The sequence below is a fragment of the Rutidosis leptorrhynchoides genome, chromosome 10 (genome assembly GCF_046630445.1).
Source record: "Rutidosis leptorrhynchoides isolate AG116_Rl617_1_P2 chromosome 10, CSIRO_AGI_Rlap_v1, whole genome shotgun sequence".
NCBI lineage: Eukaryota > Viridiplantae > Streptophyta > Magnoliopsida > Asterales > Asteraceae > Rutidosis > Rutidosis leptorrhynchoides.
In genome coordinates, this window is record NC_092342.1 from 304,958,809 (window position 1) to 304,977,232 (window position 18,424).

Genomic DNA, 18,424 nt, shown 5'->3' on the forward strand with positions numbered 1-18,424 from the left:
CACCGAAGACTCCAACACAAATCCGTCAATTCTTAGGTCTTGCTGGTTACTACCGAAGATTCATTCAAGATTTCTCTAGAATCGCCAAACCCTTAACTTCATTGACTCAAAAGGGAAAGAAGTATGATTGGTCCACGGAACAGGAATCCTCATTCCAGTTGTTAAAGAAGAAGTTAACGTCTGCACCCATTTTGTCATTACCGGAAGGAAACGATGATTTCGTGATCTATTGTGACGCTTCGCGCCAAGGTTTAGGATGTGTATTAATGCAACGCACAAAAGTCATCGCATATGCCTCACGACAACTAAAAATTCATGAAAAGAACTATACGACGCACGATTTGGAACTTGGAGCAGTAGTTTTTGCACTCAAAATATGGAGACACTATCTATATGGCACCAAGTGTACAGTGTACACCGACCATAAGAGTCTTCAGCATATTTTTGATCAAAAACAACTCAATATGAGGCAACGTCGCTGGGTAGAGTTGTTAAACGATTACGATTGTGAAATCCGTTACCACCCCGGAAAGGCTAATGTTGTAGCTGATGCCCTAAGTCGAAAAGAAAGAGTAAAACCTCTTAGGGTCCGAGCTTTGAATATTACAATTCGTACTGATCTCACAAAGCAAATTCAAGCAGCACAGTTAGAAACTTTAAAAGAAGAAAACGAAAAAGGTGAAATGAGAAAAGGGTTAGAAAAACAACTTGAAGTAAAAGCCGATGGAACCCTGTATTTTGCTGGTAGGATATGGGTACCAAGACATGGTAACCTAAGGCAACTAGTACTAGATGAAGCACACAAAACGAGGTACTCAATTCACCCAGGAAATGGGAAAATGTACCACGATCTCAAGAAGTTCTATTGGTGGCCTAATATGAAGACAGAAATTGCTACTTATGTAAGCAAATGTTTGACGTGTGCAAAGGTTAAAGCTGAGCACCAAAAGCCGTCAGGATTACTGCAACAACCAGAAATTCCGCAGTGGAAATGGGAAAGAATAACCATGGATTTCATTACGAAATTGCCAAGGACTGCAAGTAGTCATGATACTATTTGGGTGATAGTTGATCGTCTAACTAAATCAGCTCACTTTCTACCAATAAAGGAGACAGACAGTATGGATAAATTAGCACGCCTATATTTGAAGGAAGTAGTTTCCAGGCATGGTGTACCCATCTCTATCATATCGGATCGCGACACCCGATTCACATCACGTTTCTGGCAGTCATTACAAAAAGCATTGGGAACTCGATTAGATATGAGCACCGCTTATCACCCACAGACAGATGGTCAAAGTGAAAGAACAATACAAACATTGGAAGACATGTTACGGGCATGCGTGATTGACTTTGGAACCAGTTGGGATCGACACTTACCGTTGGCAGAATTTTCATACAATAACAGCTATCATACGAGCATCAACGCAGCGCCATTTGAAGCACTTTATGGTAGAAAGTGCAGAACTCCTATCTGTTGGAGTGAAGTAGGAGAAAGACAACTTACTGGACCAGAAATTATTCATGAAACCACCGAAAAGATCATTCAAATACAACAGCGATTGAAAACGGCCATGAGTCGCCAAAAGAGTTATGCTGATGTAAGAAGAAAACCGCTAGAATTTCAAGTGGGCGATAAAGTCATGTTGAAAGTGTCACCCTGGAAAGGCGTTGTACGATTCGGTAAACGAGGAAAGCTAAGTCCTAGGTACGTAGGACCCTTTGAAATCACCGAAAGAATTGGAACAGTTGCTTATCGATTAAAGCTACCGCAAGAACTTAGTAGTGTTCACAACACATTTCACGTGTCAAATTTGAAGAAATGTTTAGCTGAAGAGGATGTCGTAATTCCTCTTGACGAAATACGAATCAATGATAAACTCCATTTTATCGAAGAACCTGTTGAAATCATGGACCGTGAGGTCAAACAATTAAAACAAAGTAAAATACCGATAGTTAGGGTTCGTTGGAACGCAAGACGAGGACCCGAGTTTACTTGGGAACGTGAAGATCAGATGAAGCAAAAGTATCCACATTTGTTCACTGATATCGCTCATGAAACAGGTACTACTCAAAATTTCGGGACGAAATTTTCTTTAAGGGGGAGGTACTGTGATGACCCGAAAATTTTTGACTTATTTAAACCAATTCTCTATACGATTTATTATTTTAACACGCTAAACAAAGTCTGTTAGATTGAGTCTCAAAATTTTAGAACTGTTTCATATATACAATTACCTTTGATTACTCTCGACGATTCATGAACAATTATATGTATGTATATATATATGTACAAGTAAAAAAGACTTTCCTACAGTAAAACCCTATTTGCTACAGTAAAAATTACTTTGCTACAGTAAAACACAATTTGCTACAGTAAAATACTATTTGCTACAGTAAACACTATTTGATGTCGACGAACTAGCAAACAAAAACAGAAAAGGCGGCCATGCGATCGCATGACAAAAACACTGAAAACTCATGCGATCGCATGAGCTACAGTAAATCGAAAAGTACTATAAAAGGTCAGTTTTGCTCGACGAATTTTTCATAATAATTTCTTTACATAAATTTTATATTTATAATTATAATTATAATTTTAATTTTAAGTTTAATAATAATAAAGTATATTCGAGGGTATTTTTAATTCGGGTTTCAAACCGTTTTAAAATAAGGAAATTTTGGGTATTGTTCGGGGTATTGTTCTTGAATCCAAGACCAACCATACAGTCGTCTACCATCATTACGTCTACGCAATTTGCCTACAATATTGAATCGCAATATTGAACTGTGAGTTATAGTCTCCCTTTTTAAATACTTTAAATATTTTTGGGCTGAGAATACATGCAATTTATTTTAAACGCAATAAGACACAAGTACATACAAAATTCTACACTGAGTTAAACCGAAAATCCCTTAGCTTTGGTAACTAGTAGCTGCCAGTACATAGGATATGGACTGGTGGGCGCGAATAATTGTATATGGATCCATAGGGCTTGACATCCCCTTCCGAGCTAGAGCGCTAGCCTTTTAACGGACGTATGTTATTTGAGTTTAAGACACGTTGGTTTACGTGTATTAAAACGAATGGGGTAATTATCACTATAGCGTTAAGTTTAGTTACCAGGGTGCTCTGTTACGTAGAATCTATTGATAAACTTTTGATGAAATCTTGTGGTCTATCTTTATACATGTTTATGACTCGAGCAATTAAACCTATAACTCACCAACATTCGTGTTGACTTTTTAGCATGTTTTATTCTCAGGTCCTTAGAATGCTTCCGCTGTGATGTGCTTGTTGCCTGCATGGAGTCTCTCATGCTTTGTACAAAGTTTATTGCATTCAAAATAAAACTGCGTTGTGTAATAAATAATTGGACTGTGATGTCAACCTGTAAATTAAAGACTTATGTATTCTGGGGTTTTGCTTATACCTAAGCACTCGCCCACATGTTTATAACTTTCTATGTTTAGAAAGTCACTTATTTTAATGAATGCAATATTTTATCAAAACGTATCATATAGAGGTCAAAACCTCACTGTGGAATCAATGATTAACGTGCCGCGTCAATAGCGATTTTGACGGGTCGTTACAGGTCATAATCTTAGTGGGTTGGGCCACGAACTTATTGGGTTGTGACAACAAGATAATCAAACCCTTATATTTAATAACAAACATTAACAAAAGGTTATACAGATAAAATTAAATTTGAATGCTCGTATTAAAAAGAAAGGAGAATAAACCAAAAAAACCCTTTTCTCAAAACACCTTTTTTTTTTTTTAAGCGATTGGGATCACCCGAGGGGGACTAACCACCCGTTGTGATCATCTCCCGTTTTAACTATGCCGATGCAGCGATAATAACCCCGCCCCCATCGCTGCCCGGGAGGAAACCTTGAAACCGGTCGGAATTGTGCCATGGGTGGATAAGACTTCAGATAAGATTTTCTGTGATTTTATAGATTTTTATGGAAAATGTATTAGAATGACCAGATTTTTTTTTTTTTTTTTTTTTTTTTTTTTTTTTTTTATCGGTGAATTCTTCTAGTTATTCATTTTAGAGATACACTCCTTGAAAAATATCATCTTACTCAATTTTTAACATTTGTTTATGTCATTGAAATGAATTTTAAATCTGTTACTCATGTATGTTATGGTTGTTCTTTTTACATTACATAAACGATATTCCTCTGTATTGTCTATTAATTATTCTAGGTCCCTTTAAAGCTCTCAATCGCACAACCAATAAACCGGAAAAATTTCTTACAAAGTGTTATAAATAAGTTAACATTACTACTAAATTCACATGTTTGCATTAAGTTCAAGGTAGATAGGTATATTTTTGATATTTCTGACAATCCAAAATTTTTTAACGATTTCTTATAGCACGACATTACTAACGCTCCTATTAAATCTTATGTTGTCGGGAAATAAATAGTTTTCTCTCCTATCAGTAGTAACAAAATGAGCACGCATAGTAGTGGTAATAAACCTCCTGAAACGTATGAATGTGGTCAACCATCAACATATCAAACACAACATACCCAAAACTGAACGTCTCCATGAGCTGTCTGATTCAGTGAGCTTTTTCAATATGAAAATTAGGTCTGGGTGATCTTGTTGATGCATAAACGGGAGATGATTTGACGTATTGAAATCATCTATCATTGTTTTAATTGAACGATTGAATTAACTGAAAATTTAAAGATTAGTATTAAAGCGATTGACTTGATTCAGTTTATCAATTTTATGAGATGAACAATGTTCTTGTGATGAACATATTGAATCGAGTACAACCAAAGGGCCTTTGGTCCAGCGGTATCGTGGTTACCCTCTAACCAAGAGGTTGAGGGTTCAAGTCCCACCTGGGACATATACGTGATTGTAAATATTCGTGTTAATGAGTGTTGTGAATTTGCCTTTCAAAAAAAAAATATTGAATCGAGTACAAAATTTGTCACATTTAGTTTGCTTGAGAAAAAAAAGTATCCCTTTTACTTCTTGGACATCCCCTACTTACTTCATCACATTTAGCTTGCTTGAGATAAACTCTATCCGTTCTATTTATGTGACATAAAATAATTTGAATGTATAGATGAGCTTGTATAACCGAATCCAATTGCATAAATGTGCTGTGCCTATAAGAGCTTAGTTAAGCGTTTAGGGTTTCATACTCTTCTCTTCCTTTTATTGTTTGCTACCATCGAAAATAGGTTTGCCGCCACCAATGAAAAAATGTGTGCCGCCACCATAAAAAAAAGTCTGTCGCTGCCACAAAAAACGGTTGGCCTCTCATTTCTTATTCTTTTTTCATTGTGTGCCCTTCCGCTAATCTTAAATTCTTATACTGTTCTCTTTCGCCGTAGAACGAAAAAAAAAAGATTGTCAGCTTGCAAGGTGAGCTAAGGCCCCGATATCCATATACCAAGCGTCATTAACCGGGGTTCGTGCATGAACTAAATGCCCAAGGATATTTACCGTTCAGCGAGGCCCAACGAAAACATAATTATTGGACCTTGAAAACTGTTGGACACCCCTCTTAATGGACTGATGCTGTTCAGTTGGGCCAGAAATATAATTCTGATGGGCCGAGAGATCCATCCATAATTAACCCAAGGAGAAAACATAGCTGCACGTTCAACACTTCACAATTTGTTTGACGCACTCATCGAATTCTTACACCAATGTGTAATTGATGAATTATCTACTATGAATTAGATGGTGATGAATGGTTGAAAATTGCTTTTGTTGACAAAAGAAAACTAACCTCACATCAATTTTTGTGACAAATTAATTTTCTTATGCTCTCACGCTTACACGAAGAAAATAATATTAATTCTAAGCAAAACGAAGGAGTCGGTGGCCACAAACGACTAACGGCGGCCAATAAAGAAAATTAACGGCAGTTTAGTGCGAAAGATGATGAAAACACGGACGTTCAAAATTGTAGGACAAACATGGAAAGGGAAATGAGGTCCATCTAATACGTTATAATAATATTTGTAGTAGTCGAAACAGCATATACTAAAGTAATTCACTATTAGTAGCATATTTAGACAATAATAATTTATTTATTTTTACATGAAATCTAGCTTCTTATTAAATGAACAAAAAGAAACAAAAGAATAAGAATGATGTTACATATAGTTGTACGCTATTTATAATTAGGAGTCACTTAAATTGATATGAGAATCCAACCACTCATCCACAATAACCGAAGTTTCCTGAGGTTTGTATAATGCCGTTGAATGACCCGCACCCTACATACATATATATCGCCAATCAGATTAACATATATATCGCCAATCAGATTACTGATTACACAACACTAGTATCTCACATATGCATATGTGACTCATATGTGTTGTTTCTTACCTTAATTGTCGCATAATTTAGCGAGTATTCATCCTTTGCAAATGTCGTCCGATATCTACACACGTGCGGTCAAAATTCACATTATTTAACAGTTATGATATATCTATTGAACTTTTAGCACAATTTGCAGATTATTATTATGTACCAAGATATATGCCTAATTAACTATGTGCATTTGCGATGCATTAGTTGCATACGATTTATTAGGTTTCTTCCGGTAATGATTTCACTTTGGAAAAAAATATGTATGTAATTACTAAATGATACAAGAGTTTTTAAGGAGCCATGTAATCAGCACAAATAATACAAGAGTTTTTCAACTTTTTGGCCTACTTGTCTCGGTTTCTAGAATATATATAAACTAGCTTCTTACATTTTTTTTTTTTTGTTCTCATAAACAAAAAATAAGACAAATTAATCGAACTTACCCAGCAACTTGGTTGTTAGCAAACCATGGGTTCCACGGACTTTTTGTAGACAGACCGAGAGATCCAATCCACCCTAATGTGCCCACGTATGGAAATGTCATATCATGATCACCGCTGATTCAATTTGATAGAAAACATAGCATATAAGTTATCACCACGACAAAATTAAAATCCGAGTTATAAGTGTTTTGTTTTGACTTTTAAATGTGGTTCATTTTCAACTTTGACTTAATTTTTTTTTTTGTTATATAATATTTGCTAAAAGTTATATCAATGGAAATACATTTAAAACTCAGTTTATTGATATAAATTTTATCAAATCAACAAATACTGTATTATATAACACAAAATATTCTTAAAGTTTAATTGAAAAACAAATGACTTGGGACGAAGATGTGGCGGAGCTACATTGTGAGTACTGGGTGCATGCAAGGTTGCAAAATTCGCTATTCGGGAATTAATCGGTCGGAACTTTGAAAGGATTAATCGGTAATTCGGGGATTAATCGGGGATTAATCGAATTGTACTGTATACAATTAAATGATAAATTTTATAATTTTATGTGTAAATATAGAAGAAAATTATAAAAATAAACATAAAATTTAACAAAATTGTCTAAAATTGTTCATTTATTCAAAAATACTAAAGTATTAGTTTATATTCATATTAAAATGTAGACCAATTTTGACTTTTACCGACTTTGATTACCAAATTCGATTTTGAACAATCAATCTACGTTGACTGACTAATTAAACGGATTTTGGAAAAAAACGGAACGGGCTACTCTTAAATATGAGTAATCGATGATTAATCGTGGATTAAACGGGTTTTTTACAACCCTGGGTGCATGTGACACCACTCAACAACCCAATACGCTACAGTCCATAAGCCCATTTAATGTTTAAAGTTTGGATTTTGTAAGAGTGACACCACTGGTATTTTTAAAGCTCCAATATAAAATCAATAGCCCAACTACTTCTTTTTAGTAGCCCATTAGGCTGGCATCAACCAATTTTAGATCGCATTGGTTGTGCGCATTAGGTAGCAGTATTATTTTAAGCTTTAGTGGTTTATAGTTGTACCCGAGAATCAAAACTTGACAGTTTTTGGTCGTCAGCTGTTTGTGGTAGCTAATACTGCTGAAGATGTCGTATGAGTAATATACGGTATCATTTTTCTTGAAATCATAATGTATCATATCATTATTTTGCTCCCACGTTTCTATTGTACCCTACACAAGGGAAGAAAAAAAAAGAATTGATATTTAAAACCATTGCATCGAATAATAATGTATAAAAAAGACAAAATTAGGCAATTGTGCTTAATGTTTGGCTTAAAGTTTTATGGTTAGACCTAAAGTTTTTTTTTTTTTTTTTTTTTTTTTATGTGGATGACCCTAATGTTTATAAATGTTGTTTTGTTGGTCCCTGAATGTAATAAATGTTATTTTCCATCGTTAGTGTGCATCACGTGAGATGCACACGAGGGCTTTTTAAACATTAGGGTCATTCACGTCAATAAAATACTCTAAATCTATCTATCTATGAAGTTTTGAGCAAATATTAAGGATCAATGGCGTAATTTTGTAAAACAAATCCTAAAACATTGAAAATTATACCAATAAGATTCCAAGAACATACCTCACGAATATGAAGAGCTTTCTGAACATCTTTACTGTTTGCCCAAGACTCTAAGTATATCTTACGAGTGTCCTAAATAAATAAATAAATGGTAAACATATATTTATCATTTTACAAATAACAATATCAATTTTAAAACAACGTAATAATAAATTAATAACCCAAAAAAATGTCATGTCCATAAACAAGGGAAAGAGAGGTTACAGTGCAAGCTTCGGTCGGATTTGCATCATCACACAATGGTTCCAATATATTTGATAAGTTAATTCCGCTTATGCACTGTTATATAACAAGACATGAGTTTTGATAAACTACCTACATTTTCAGATGTACGAAAATTGATACATATTCGATTGAAATGATCAATGCGTACCTCATTCACTCGTTCGAGATTGTTCGAACATAGATCGTTCTTCGGATCAGTGTATACGTAATTACCATGACAAGCTTCTTTTGTAGACTGAAAAATTCATGGTTTAGTTAACAAATGTGATTAAAGCATATTTTAGGATTTAATCGTGAAGTACTAAATGTTTCAAGTAGCTTGTTTTACCTCGTATATATCGTCTGATATAAGTGCAAGCCGGTGAGCATACTCTACACGTGCATTGAAGTCACTGAATTTATCCGTTAGAGGGCTAACAATTAAGCATCCCTATAATTGGAAACAACGAGTTAGAAAGCTCGCGCGCCGGAGCGGGAGGTAACATTTTTGTATTTTAATTTACTTGTTTTTCCTATTAGAAGAGAACACAATTGTTGACGCCATGTTGACGTCAGCGTTGGTATACTATTCATTTTTTTAAAAGGCAAGTTGTCGGCATTACCGGAGGGGAATTAACCACCTTCACAATCATTTGCCAGACACTTGTGCACTTTCGAAAGGAACTCCGAATCACATTGCAGAATACTATTCATTTAAGTTCTTGATTTAGTGTAGGGTATGATCTATGGTATACAGGGCCGGGCATGATGCCGTGCGGGGTGGGCGACAGCACGGGGCAGCAAAATTCATGGGGCAACAACTTAGAAGTCCAATTTCATCCATACTAGGCTCATTTTAGCCCATAGTTCTAGCTCACATAAACCCAATAAATAAATAAAATAGGAAAACGCCCAATACATGCTTAGATTTGGAAAAATTGAAAAAATGCCCATTAAACCAAACGTCCAAACGGTTACGCGATCATGGGGGTTGGGGCATCCAAACGTCAATAACAGTTCCTAAAAAATCGATCTTGTTGGGGTTATTTACTTATTCTCTTTATTGCCGTCACGTCTCACCTGCACACTCGTCATCTCTTCTACTCAAATGGCAATTGATCATCAAAAATATTCAAGAATCAATTGTGATTAAGAATTAAAAAAAAAAAAAAAAATTACTCAACAGTTGCACTGTGTTCATGACTTTGTGTTGGTGTACGGTCGGTGACTCGGTGCTCAATCTCAATTGGCAATTGCTCATCAAGGTGTTATCTTTCCTTTTATCTTCTTGTTTATATAAGTAATTTATTTATTTATTTATGATTTTGATGCCTAATAATATTATAAATATTTGACATACGTACAGTGCCTAAATGCTAATTTGATTACAAATTTACAATTAAAACCAAGCTTGAGATTGATTGATATTTGGCTTTGCTAGTATTCTGTTCAAATTTATATTTCTTATAATTGTTATTTAGAATTCTTTATTTTTTAGATAGTTTATTTGGTTTGTTTGTATAAATTTTATTAAAAATTAGACAAGTATGCCTCCTCGAATACAACCATCCGGTGCCCAAAATAGAAAAAGAAAAAAAACGAGAACAAAAACTTACTCAATGAGTCAAGAACGGCTAAATGAGTTGGCAATTTTGAGTATTGAAAGCCGGTTTTTATCTAGTATTGATTATGATAAAATAATTGAAGATTTTGCATCAAAATATGCGCGTAGACATCATTTTAGGTGATTCGTATGTTGTAACTTGAATTTATTGTGTTTATTGAATAAAAATAGGCGTAGGGATGAGCCGCCTAGTTTGACTAGGTTCCAAACCCTTAAAAAATTGGGGTGTGCTATTTAAATTTTTGATAGGGGGCATATTTTCAACCATCTCGCACTGGGCATTCAAATTCTCAGGCCCAGCCCTGATGGTATAGTTTGTATTTGTTTTATATTGTTATTACGAATATCGAAACATTATATATTTATGGATTTGGCATGATATTGACCCATAACAATAAAAAAACATTGTAAAAAGCTTATAAATCAATCGAGATTTATGTACTTACTTTAATGTTAAGTCGTTGATCTCCACGTTCATTCCCTGCGAAATCAAAATGAATATGATTTTACACGATATATTGAGGTGATAAGAGAAATTGATTTGGAAAATGCTCACAAAATAATAATCGAGTTAAACCGGGTAAACTTACCATTAAACGCCCTTAGAGTAACGACTGGAACAAGAATCCCCATGTATGATATCCCGGATATGTACAACGGATTGTTTGAAAACCTTGGGTGCTCCACAATCCACTGATTTACATTTACATAGGTAATTAAATCAAATTAAAATATTATGACAAATGACGCAAAAAAAAATAACACAAGTTACCCAATTTAACAATAAAGGTAACCTCCTATTTGTTTAAGCCCGAAAATAATTACGATTTTTAATTTGCATAGAAAAAGACTACGATTTGAAAACGTGTGAAATTGGAGTAATTATCGTCAAATTCATTAACGATTGTTAGTAAAAAATACACAGTTGGTCCATGAAGTTTCTAAAAAAATTGCACCAAAAGTCCTCTTATCATCTTCATTAACAATTGATTATGTAAAACATGACCTGAGCTCATAAATTTGATCCTAACTCTCGTTCATCATTAATTTGGATTAATAACAAAATATTGAAGTAGATTCCTCTCGTGTTCATCATTCATCTTCATCGTGAGTCGTTTTAGCCTCTGGATCGATTCGGAAAGAAATTAAGTAATGTAAAAGTGTAGAGTTGTTCAAATTCATGTCGTGAATATGTATACAAAAACTCAGATCTCAAGCTTCAATATCGATTTCGAATTTCCGAGTCAAATCTAAGGATTGAAAAGGCAACCTTATTGTTCATATTCAATTTCATACTCTACATGTTGTTTCTGTTGATGCTAATGATAGACAAAGATCAAGTGATAGATTTGCAACACATTTTATGAAGGAATCGAAGTATGAAGCTGTCCGAAAATCAAAATCAAAATCAAAATTAATGTTCATCTTCTTCATATAGCCACTGTTAATCATCGATTGTTGCAATTTCGTGTTGTTTTGGTCTTGGATTCTTCGTGAACGGACTTAATCGTAGCAACAGAAACATATTGCAACTAAATTCGAGATCTAATTTCAACGATTGAGGATTTAGAAAATTTTGTGGTACTTTGGTTTTTCGGCAGTTAAGAAGAGATGCAACAGTAGGTACGGAGGTAACTTGCAGATGCTTTGTATTGTTGTTTTAGTTTCGAGGCCATCTTTTGGCCGGTTGGTTAGGTCCGGTTTTGGTTAGCTTATGGTCGGTTTTTGTAACATCCTCAATCGGGCCTAGTTGTAAGATTACTAAATTGTCCTTAAGTTAGTATTGTGTTACTATATGCTTTTATTTTTATTTAATATTTATTATTATTTAATGATGTGGTTAGGACCAGTTTGTGACAAGGGTCACAGAACAGGTTTGTTTATTTATTTTGGACTTCGTTTGGGCTGCCAAATGATGTACGAAAGATATCAGATAACTGATAAATACCCGTGTGTTGCACAGTGTGGGAATTTAACCCAATTAAGTGACTAGTGTGCTGGTTCCTTTCTCATTTTTCAGACTCTTCCACACATACCCGTTCTTCATCTCCCTCACCTACCAAACCCTAATCCTTGATTCTTGTTTTAGAGCTCAAATCATTTATATTTTCGTGTTCATTTTGATTTACTGATTCTAACAAGGTAAGATTCATAGCTTTTCATGCTTTAATCATTGAGAAAATTGAGTTTTTGTGTTAGTTTTTACAAAGTGAGTAATTTGGGTCTAAGTGGTTAAATTTGATGTTGTTTGAGTTCAAATCTTGTGGGTTTACGTTTCTTAATGTATAGTGTCTTCGATTTGGTAAGTTTTGAGGTTAAAAACGAGCTCTAGATCGAGAATTGGTGAGTTTGGTGAGAAACCCGTCACTTTGGTAGCTGCTGCTGCAGATGAACTACCATCGGCCGATGGTCTCTGACCACCGACCGATGGTGTGTGACGATCGGCCGATGGACTAGACGATCGACCGATGGTGGAAGTCCTTCGACCAACGATTGTAATTTTAACGATCGGCCGATAGTGTGGTCGATCGGCCGATGGTGTAGTGACGATCGGCCGATAGTCTCTGACGATCGACCGATGGTCTATGCAGTAGAAATTTTTACTAAGTATTGATTTTTAGCCGTTATGCTGCCCGTTTTTATTTTGATGATTTTGATGTAAATTTTGAAAGTGCATATTTTCTGACAAAAATTTCAGTATTGTGCTGTTTTGCGCTATCGGATAGAAACTAACTTGTGTATATGTTTTTCTCAGGAGAGAAGGAGAAAGAGAAGGTTCAGTGATTAGATAGCTGAATACCTTCTCGTTTGCTGGTATTTGGTGAGTGAGACTAACTGGAGAATATAGTATATAGAAGCATGTTATATTATAATTGCCATGCTTGTTAGATATACTTATTGTTGTGGTTAGTTAGTTGTTGTGATGACTGCATGTTAGTTGATGCTTGTCTGCTGGAGCCCAGTGCGTCCCTATTGTGTGGTGGCCTCGGTAGGAGAGATCAACCTGCGGGTTGGGTTCCTCATGTGGTGGCCTAGACAGCCTCGGTGTATATATATGTGAATGACGCGTCCGTCGCGTGTGGATTATGTATATACATACGGTGGTGGAGGAACTTCTGGTAAGCCCCAGTCCGATCAGCTGGTGGTTAATGGTTTGGCCGAGCCGCCAGAGTCTCTGTAGACGGCACTTGGGTAATGTTTGTGTGTTAGACTATTGTGACATGATTAGTATAACACTTATGCATGCTATGGCCTGTAGTTAGTCGTACTCACTTAGCTTCGTGCTAATTCCCCTCTATCTCCTCCCTGCAGGTTGTTAGCTTTTGTAGATAGTGCTTTTGAGAGAAGACGGGCATGATGATGTTATGTTTGACAGGGTTAACTTTGATGTGGTCTTTTAGAATATGAACCATGTACTTTTGAAAACAGAATGTATTTACGTCTCTTCCTGTTAATATGTAAATTGTTTTAATGACACGTGACATCGGCTTGTACAAATGTCGATATCGTATTTAATTAATATTATGCTTCCGCCACGTATTTATTATATAAAAAAAAAAATTTAGCGGTGTCACAGTTTTGAGTTGTTTACTGTTCCCAACTTTTTGTTCGTATTTTTCATCTTTTAATAAAAAAAACTTTGTTTTATAGTATACGTTATACTTGTAATAAAAAGTGACATATCATGGGATGTAAGTAGTACTCATCTTACCTTTTTTATAAAGTCGTAACAATGCGTGGCTAAAATAGAATCACCGCTCTTTGATGCTTCCAATGTCGTAGCATATGAAAACCCGACACCAGCCGGTAAATCTAGAAATATAACATTCGCTGCCTACAAATTTTCAAATATAATCATTTATCATCACACCATTTGCATTCGTATACTAAAAACATATGACTTACGTAACCAAAATGACCGATCTACATACATACTCTGGATTTTCACTTCTTAATCGGTGTCATATTTTACTAAAATTTGAATAAATTGAAATATATATAATATAAACCTGAGTCCATGAATAAGGATTTAGCTCAAGTGTAATGTTACCCCGAGATGAACGTTCCAAATTGATACTCAGCGGACCTGCAAATTAATACGATTTTATTAAAATATTTGGGTTAATTTGAGTATCAGATCCGTTTTGTGCATTGTCTAATCTCCGATCAACCAGTTTTATGAGAATATTTGGGTTAATCTGTGTATCTGACTCATTTTGTTTTGTGAATCGACTAATTTTGAGAGTTACTACATGTTTTGCGGGTAAAGTGGAGTCGTCACTTGTGTATAAAAGGGTATATATTTTTTGCTACTAAGATTCGGGAGTTGGGACTTATAGGTATTTTCACTCTTACAGAGCAAGTCTTAACCACCAAATTACCAACATTTGGTTTAGAATATAACCCTTATCTAGTAGATTTTGCAAGAATTATTTAGATAAAAGTTTTTTCGTTGGCCAAAAATCAAAATTCATTCAGATGACCTTACAATAATTTGAAAGATTGTTAATTAAATTACGTTATATCACCAATAATGATCCAAGAAGATTAACATATAATTATTTGAAATATAAGTGCATAGTATATAATAAAAACACTAGCTATAGATATAAAAGTTAATGTTTTATTTTGAGTTTTTATTCTCAAAGGGAAAATCAAAGACAAAAAGTGTGTTATCTTTATCCTTCCTTGTGAACTAATTAAAGAAAGAGTAGTAGTGTTCACCGAAAGCTTTTTCAGTCATTTCACATTTTTTTAATCAGCATTATTTTCAGGTTATATGTTTAATTACCCAAATTAAAATGCCCAGCTCACGTCAAGTCGTCATCATCCAATTTTTTACTTCTTTATTATTATTATTATTATTTTTTTTATTTTTATTATTACTTCCACATCTTTTGAAAAAATCTTCCTCCCTATCTTTTTTTTTCTTTACCAATAATTAATATGTGAATAGTAATTGTATATTTTTAAAATAATATTTAATATTTTTTCTCAAAACAATTTCTAGACGCAAAGCAGGGTTTTCCCTTACCTCATTCATAACCAACAGTAACACAAAAGTACAATTAATTAATGAATTGATTAACCATAATTCCTAGGATTAAATTAAACTTAAAATATTTTTTATACTCTTAATACATAATTGATAATATGTGAGTTAATTTATTTATTTATTTATTGCAAAAAAACATAATGACATTCAAATTCAAATTTATATACATACTCCGTATATCAATAAGTACGATAACTACAATCAATTCAAAAGTAAATTAACAAACAAGCCCTAACCAACAACACTCCTAAAGTCTAAACAATCAAATTCACTAACAGGGTAAAAAACAGTTAAACTATAAATTAAAAGAACGATTAAAACTGTAACACCGAGTAAATCTATGATCTGACTACACTAAAAGTACCTTTAATTGATTATTGAAAATGATATACTTATTACAAAATACAATAATAAAGTAATGCATGTGTTGAAAAGATCATATTATAATATATGGGAAAAACCTTTAACATATGGGATGGGATGGGATATGGGGTCGATAGGGGATTGTGGTGGAAAAAAAAAAAAACTGGAATATGGGATGGTGACAGGCACACAAAAAGTGTCCTGAAATTATAGAAGATTATAGAAGATGATTCTAAAAGTGTACGTCCTTATAATTATGGTATAGAATTGAAGATTATAGAAGGTTATAGATATATTTTAATAAAAATGCTTTAATTTATTATTATCGACACTACTTAACGTTGTGGTTGTTAGGATCTCTATATCATCTGGATCTTAATTAAGGATCTTATAAATCTTGTTTAGGATCTTAATATTAAAATATAGCACACGCTTGGGATATCGATTAACTCAATGTATTTTTTATGCATGTTGTGCATTCAAAACTATATATCCCAAACACCGTTGGTCGTTGTATTCATATAAAAAGTCTTGAGTTCTAACCTGACAAACATCATATCTTAAGACCGATGATCAATGGAAGATATATAAAATAATCACAAAATTACTTAATTAGGACAGGTCATTTAAATAAAAATACTCGCTCTCTAAACAAATAAAATCTTAATCCTTTAGTGGTTGTTCCATGCATAGTATAAGTCACGACTAGTATCTTATTTTAATCAGGAAATCTTAACTATTTTTGGGTTAGTGAGGAAATCTTAACTTAATCGTTTAGTAAGGAGCTCTCGATCGTATAATTTAGTAACTCGAAACCACTATGACCCTCTACCTAGGTCGTTCGATCAATAACAACAAACTATAATTTAACTATGTAGTCCATATAATTTTTTTTTTTGCATAGTTTAAGAAAAATTCATTACTTACATTGTATTTTTCGTTAACTTTATCGTTTTAACGCTTACCTTTTACTTACATATATTATTGTTTTATATAAAGAGGGTGTATAAAAAGAACTTTACACAATTATTCTTATATACATATGAGAGTTGACAATAGATTATTAATATGAAACGAATAAAGTAATAAATTTACCAATTTGATACAGGAAAGGATATAGAGCAGGAGTGCCTGGTCCACCCGTGAGATAAAGAAGAAGAGGATCATGTAATGGGTCTCTCTGTGACTCAACAAAGTAGTAGAAAAACTGAGCATCGTCGTTCTCTCCAACTCCCACGTATCTGAAAAAAGAAATTTAAGTTTCTATAAAAGATAGATCGACGAGATATAGTAAAGATTAAATTTAAGGGTGATGATATTGCTATCGCTATCATCAATAAATCAACCACAATCATGCAATAAAAACATGTATTGTACGTACATATGTTGCATATATAGTTATGGTATATTTATCAAACATCACGATGAAAATACAAATTAAACCATAACAATTAAAACAAAATAAAGCAAAGTAAATACTTAAGTTGATCGAACATATTCGCGCATACCCGGTTTCTAAAGTGAACGGGAGATCACTAGGAAAACCAGGAAGAGTTTTTATGATCGACGTAGAATTTGACAACGTTATGAAAATGCATGCAAAAATTATAGAAAGCAGTATGTAATTGGACTCCATCGTATGAGTTTTCGACCTCAAGTGATAATTTTTTTTTTTTTTTTAAGAAGTTAAAGCCACAATTGGATTCATTATATACTTGCAAAAAGGTAGGTAAGAAAGATATATTGACAAAAGAAAAAATATAAATAAGTCATATTTTAAACGTTGTTTCATCGGCATTTATGTTGACGTTGATAGCCTACCTCTGTTAATATTCAATTTAATTAAAATTAGACCATAGTTTTATAGCAAGTTGTATCGGAAGTTATTAGAAATGGGCGTCGCAGCCTAACGTACTGCCGTGCGAATGTTTTGAACAACCTTTTTCTTCTTATTGGTCAATTTGCGTTAGCACATTACTTACCTACCACAACAAGTGTGTAGTAATTAATTTAATTCGTGTAATCATGTTTTAAAAAACTATTTTTCTTTACTGTTTGATGGGGTCGTTGTTTTATTGGATATACTTTATCTAGTTATCTCATCCATGTATGCTGCTTTTTTTTTTTTTTTTAAGGCAAGCTTGCATCAGTCCGGACCACACTATAAGGATCCGACCATTTAACCATCCCGAGGGGCAGGCGGGCCGGATCTTAGTCCCGGAGCGGGTCGGTAAAACCTTCCCTTTGGGCCACCTTCAAGGAATATATTTCACTTCCTAGAGCGGGTGACGAGGCTCGAACCCGAGACCTCTAGCCCTGCGAGTACACAAGTGTAACCGCGGTACCATTGAAGCAATGCGTCGTTGGTCCATGTATGCTGTTAAATTTATTGTGTGCATTTGTACATGCATTGATTTTTATTTTAAGCCGGATAAAATCAAATTGTTAGCAGTTAGATGTATTTATAATTGAATGGTTAAGTGTCTAAAAATCTGACAGTTAAAATATGGAGAGAGGCTCGAAAAAGTAACATAAGTTATTTAATTTGACAATCAAGGATATCCCCAATTTACTTAAACCCGAAAAGGATTATGATTTTTAATTTATCAAAGAAAAGGATTACGATTCCAAAATTTTTAAAATTGAGGTAATCATCGTTAAATTCATCAACGATCGTTAGTGAAAAATACACGGTTGATCATTGAAGTTTGTTAAAAAGGTGCACCAAAAGTT

General features: G+C 34.0%; 1 protein-coding gene across 1 annotated transcript; it reads right to left on the minus strand.

Moving 5' to 3' along the window:
- Window positions 1–6,165: 6,165 nt before the first annotated feature.
- Window positions 6,166–17,327, minus strand: LOC139873377 (serine carboxypeptidase-like 16). The gene is made up of 14 exons (XM_071861311.1): window positions 17,200–17,327; window positions 16,787–16,932; window positions 14,283–14,359; window positions 13,985–14,107; window positions 10,863–10,965; window positions 10,719–10,753; window positions 8,998–9,099; window positions 8,818–8,904; window positions 8,649–8,723; window positions 8,445–8,516; window positions 7,887–8,035; window positions 6,805–6,918; window positions 6,377–6,431; window positions 6,166–6,261 (listed from the first exon to the last, which is right to left on the minus strand). Exons 1-14 carry the CDS (start codon window positions 17,325–17,327, stop codon window positions 6,166–6,168), a joined length of 1,362 nt encoding a protein of 453 aa, XP_071717412.1.
- Between the last annotated feature and the right edge of the window lie 1,097 nt (window positions 17,328–18,424).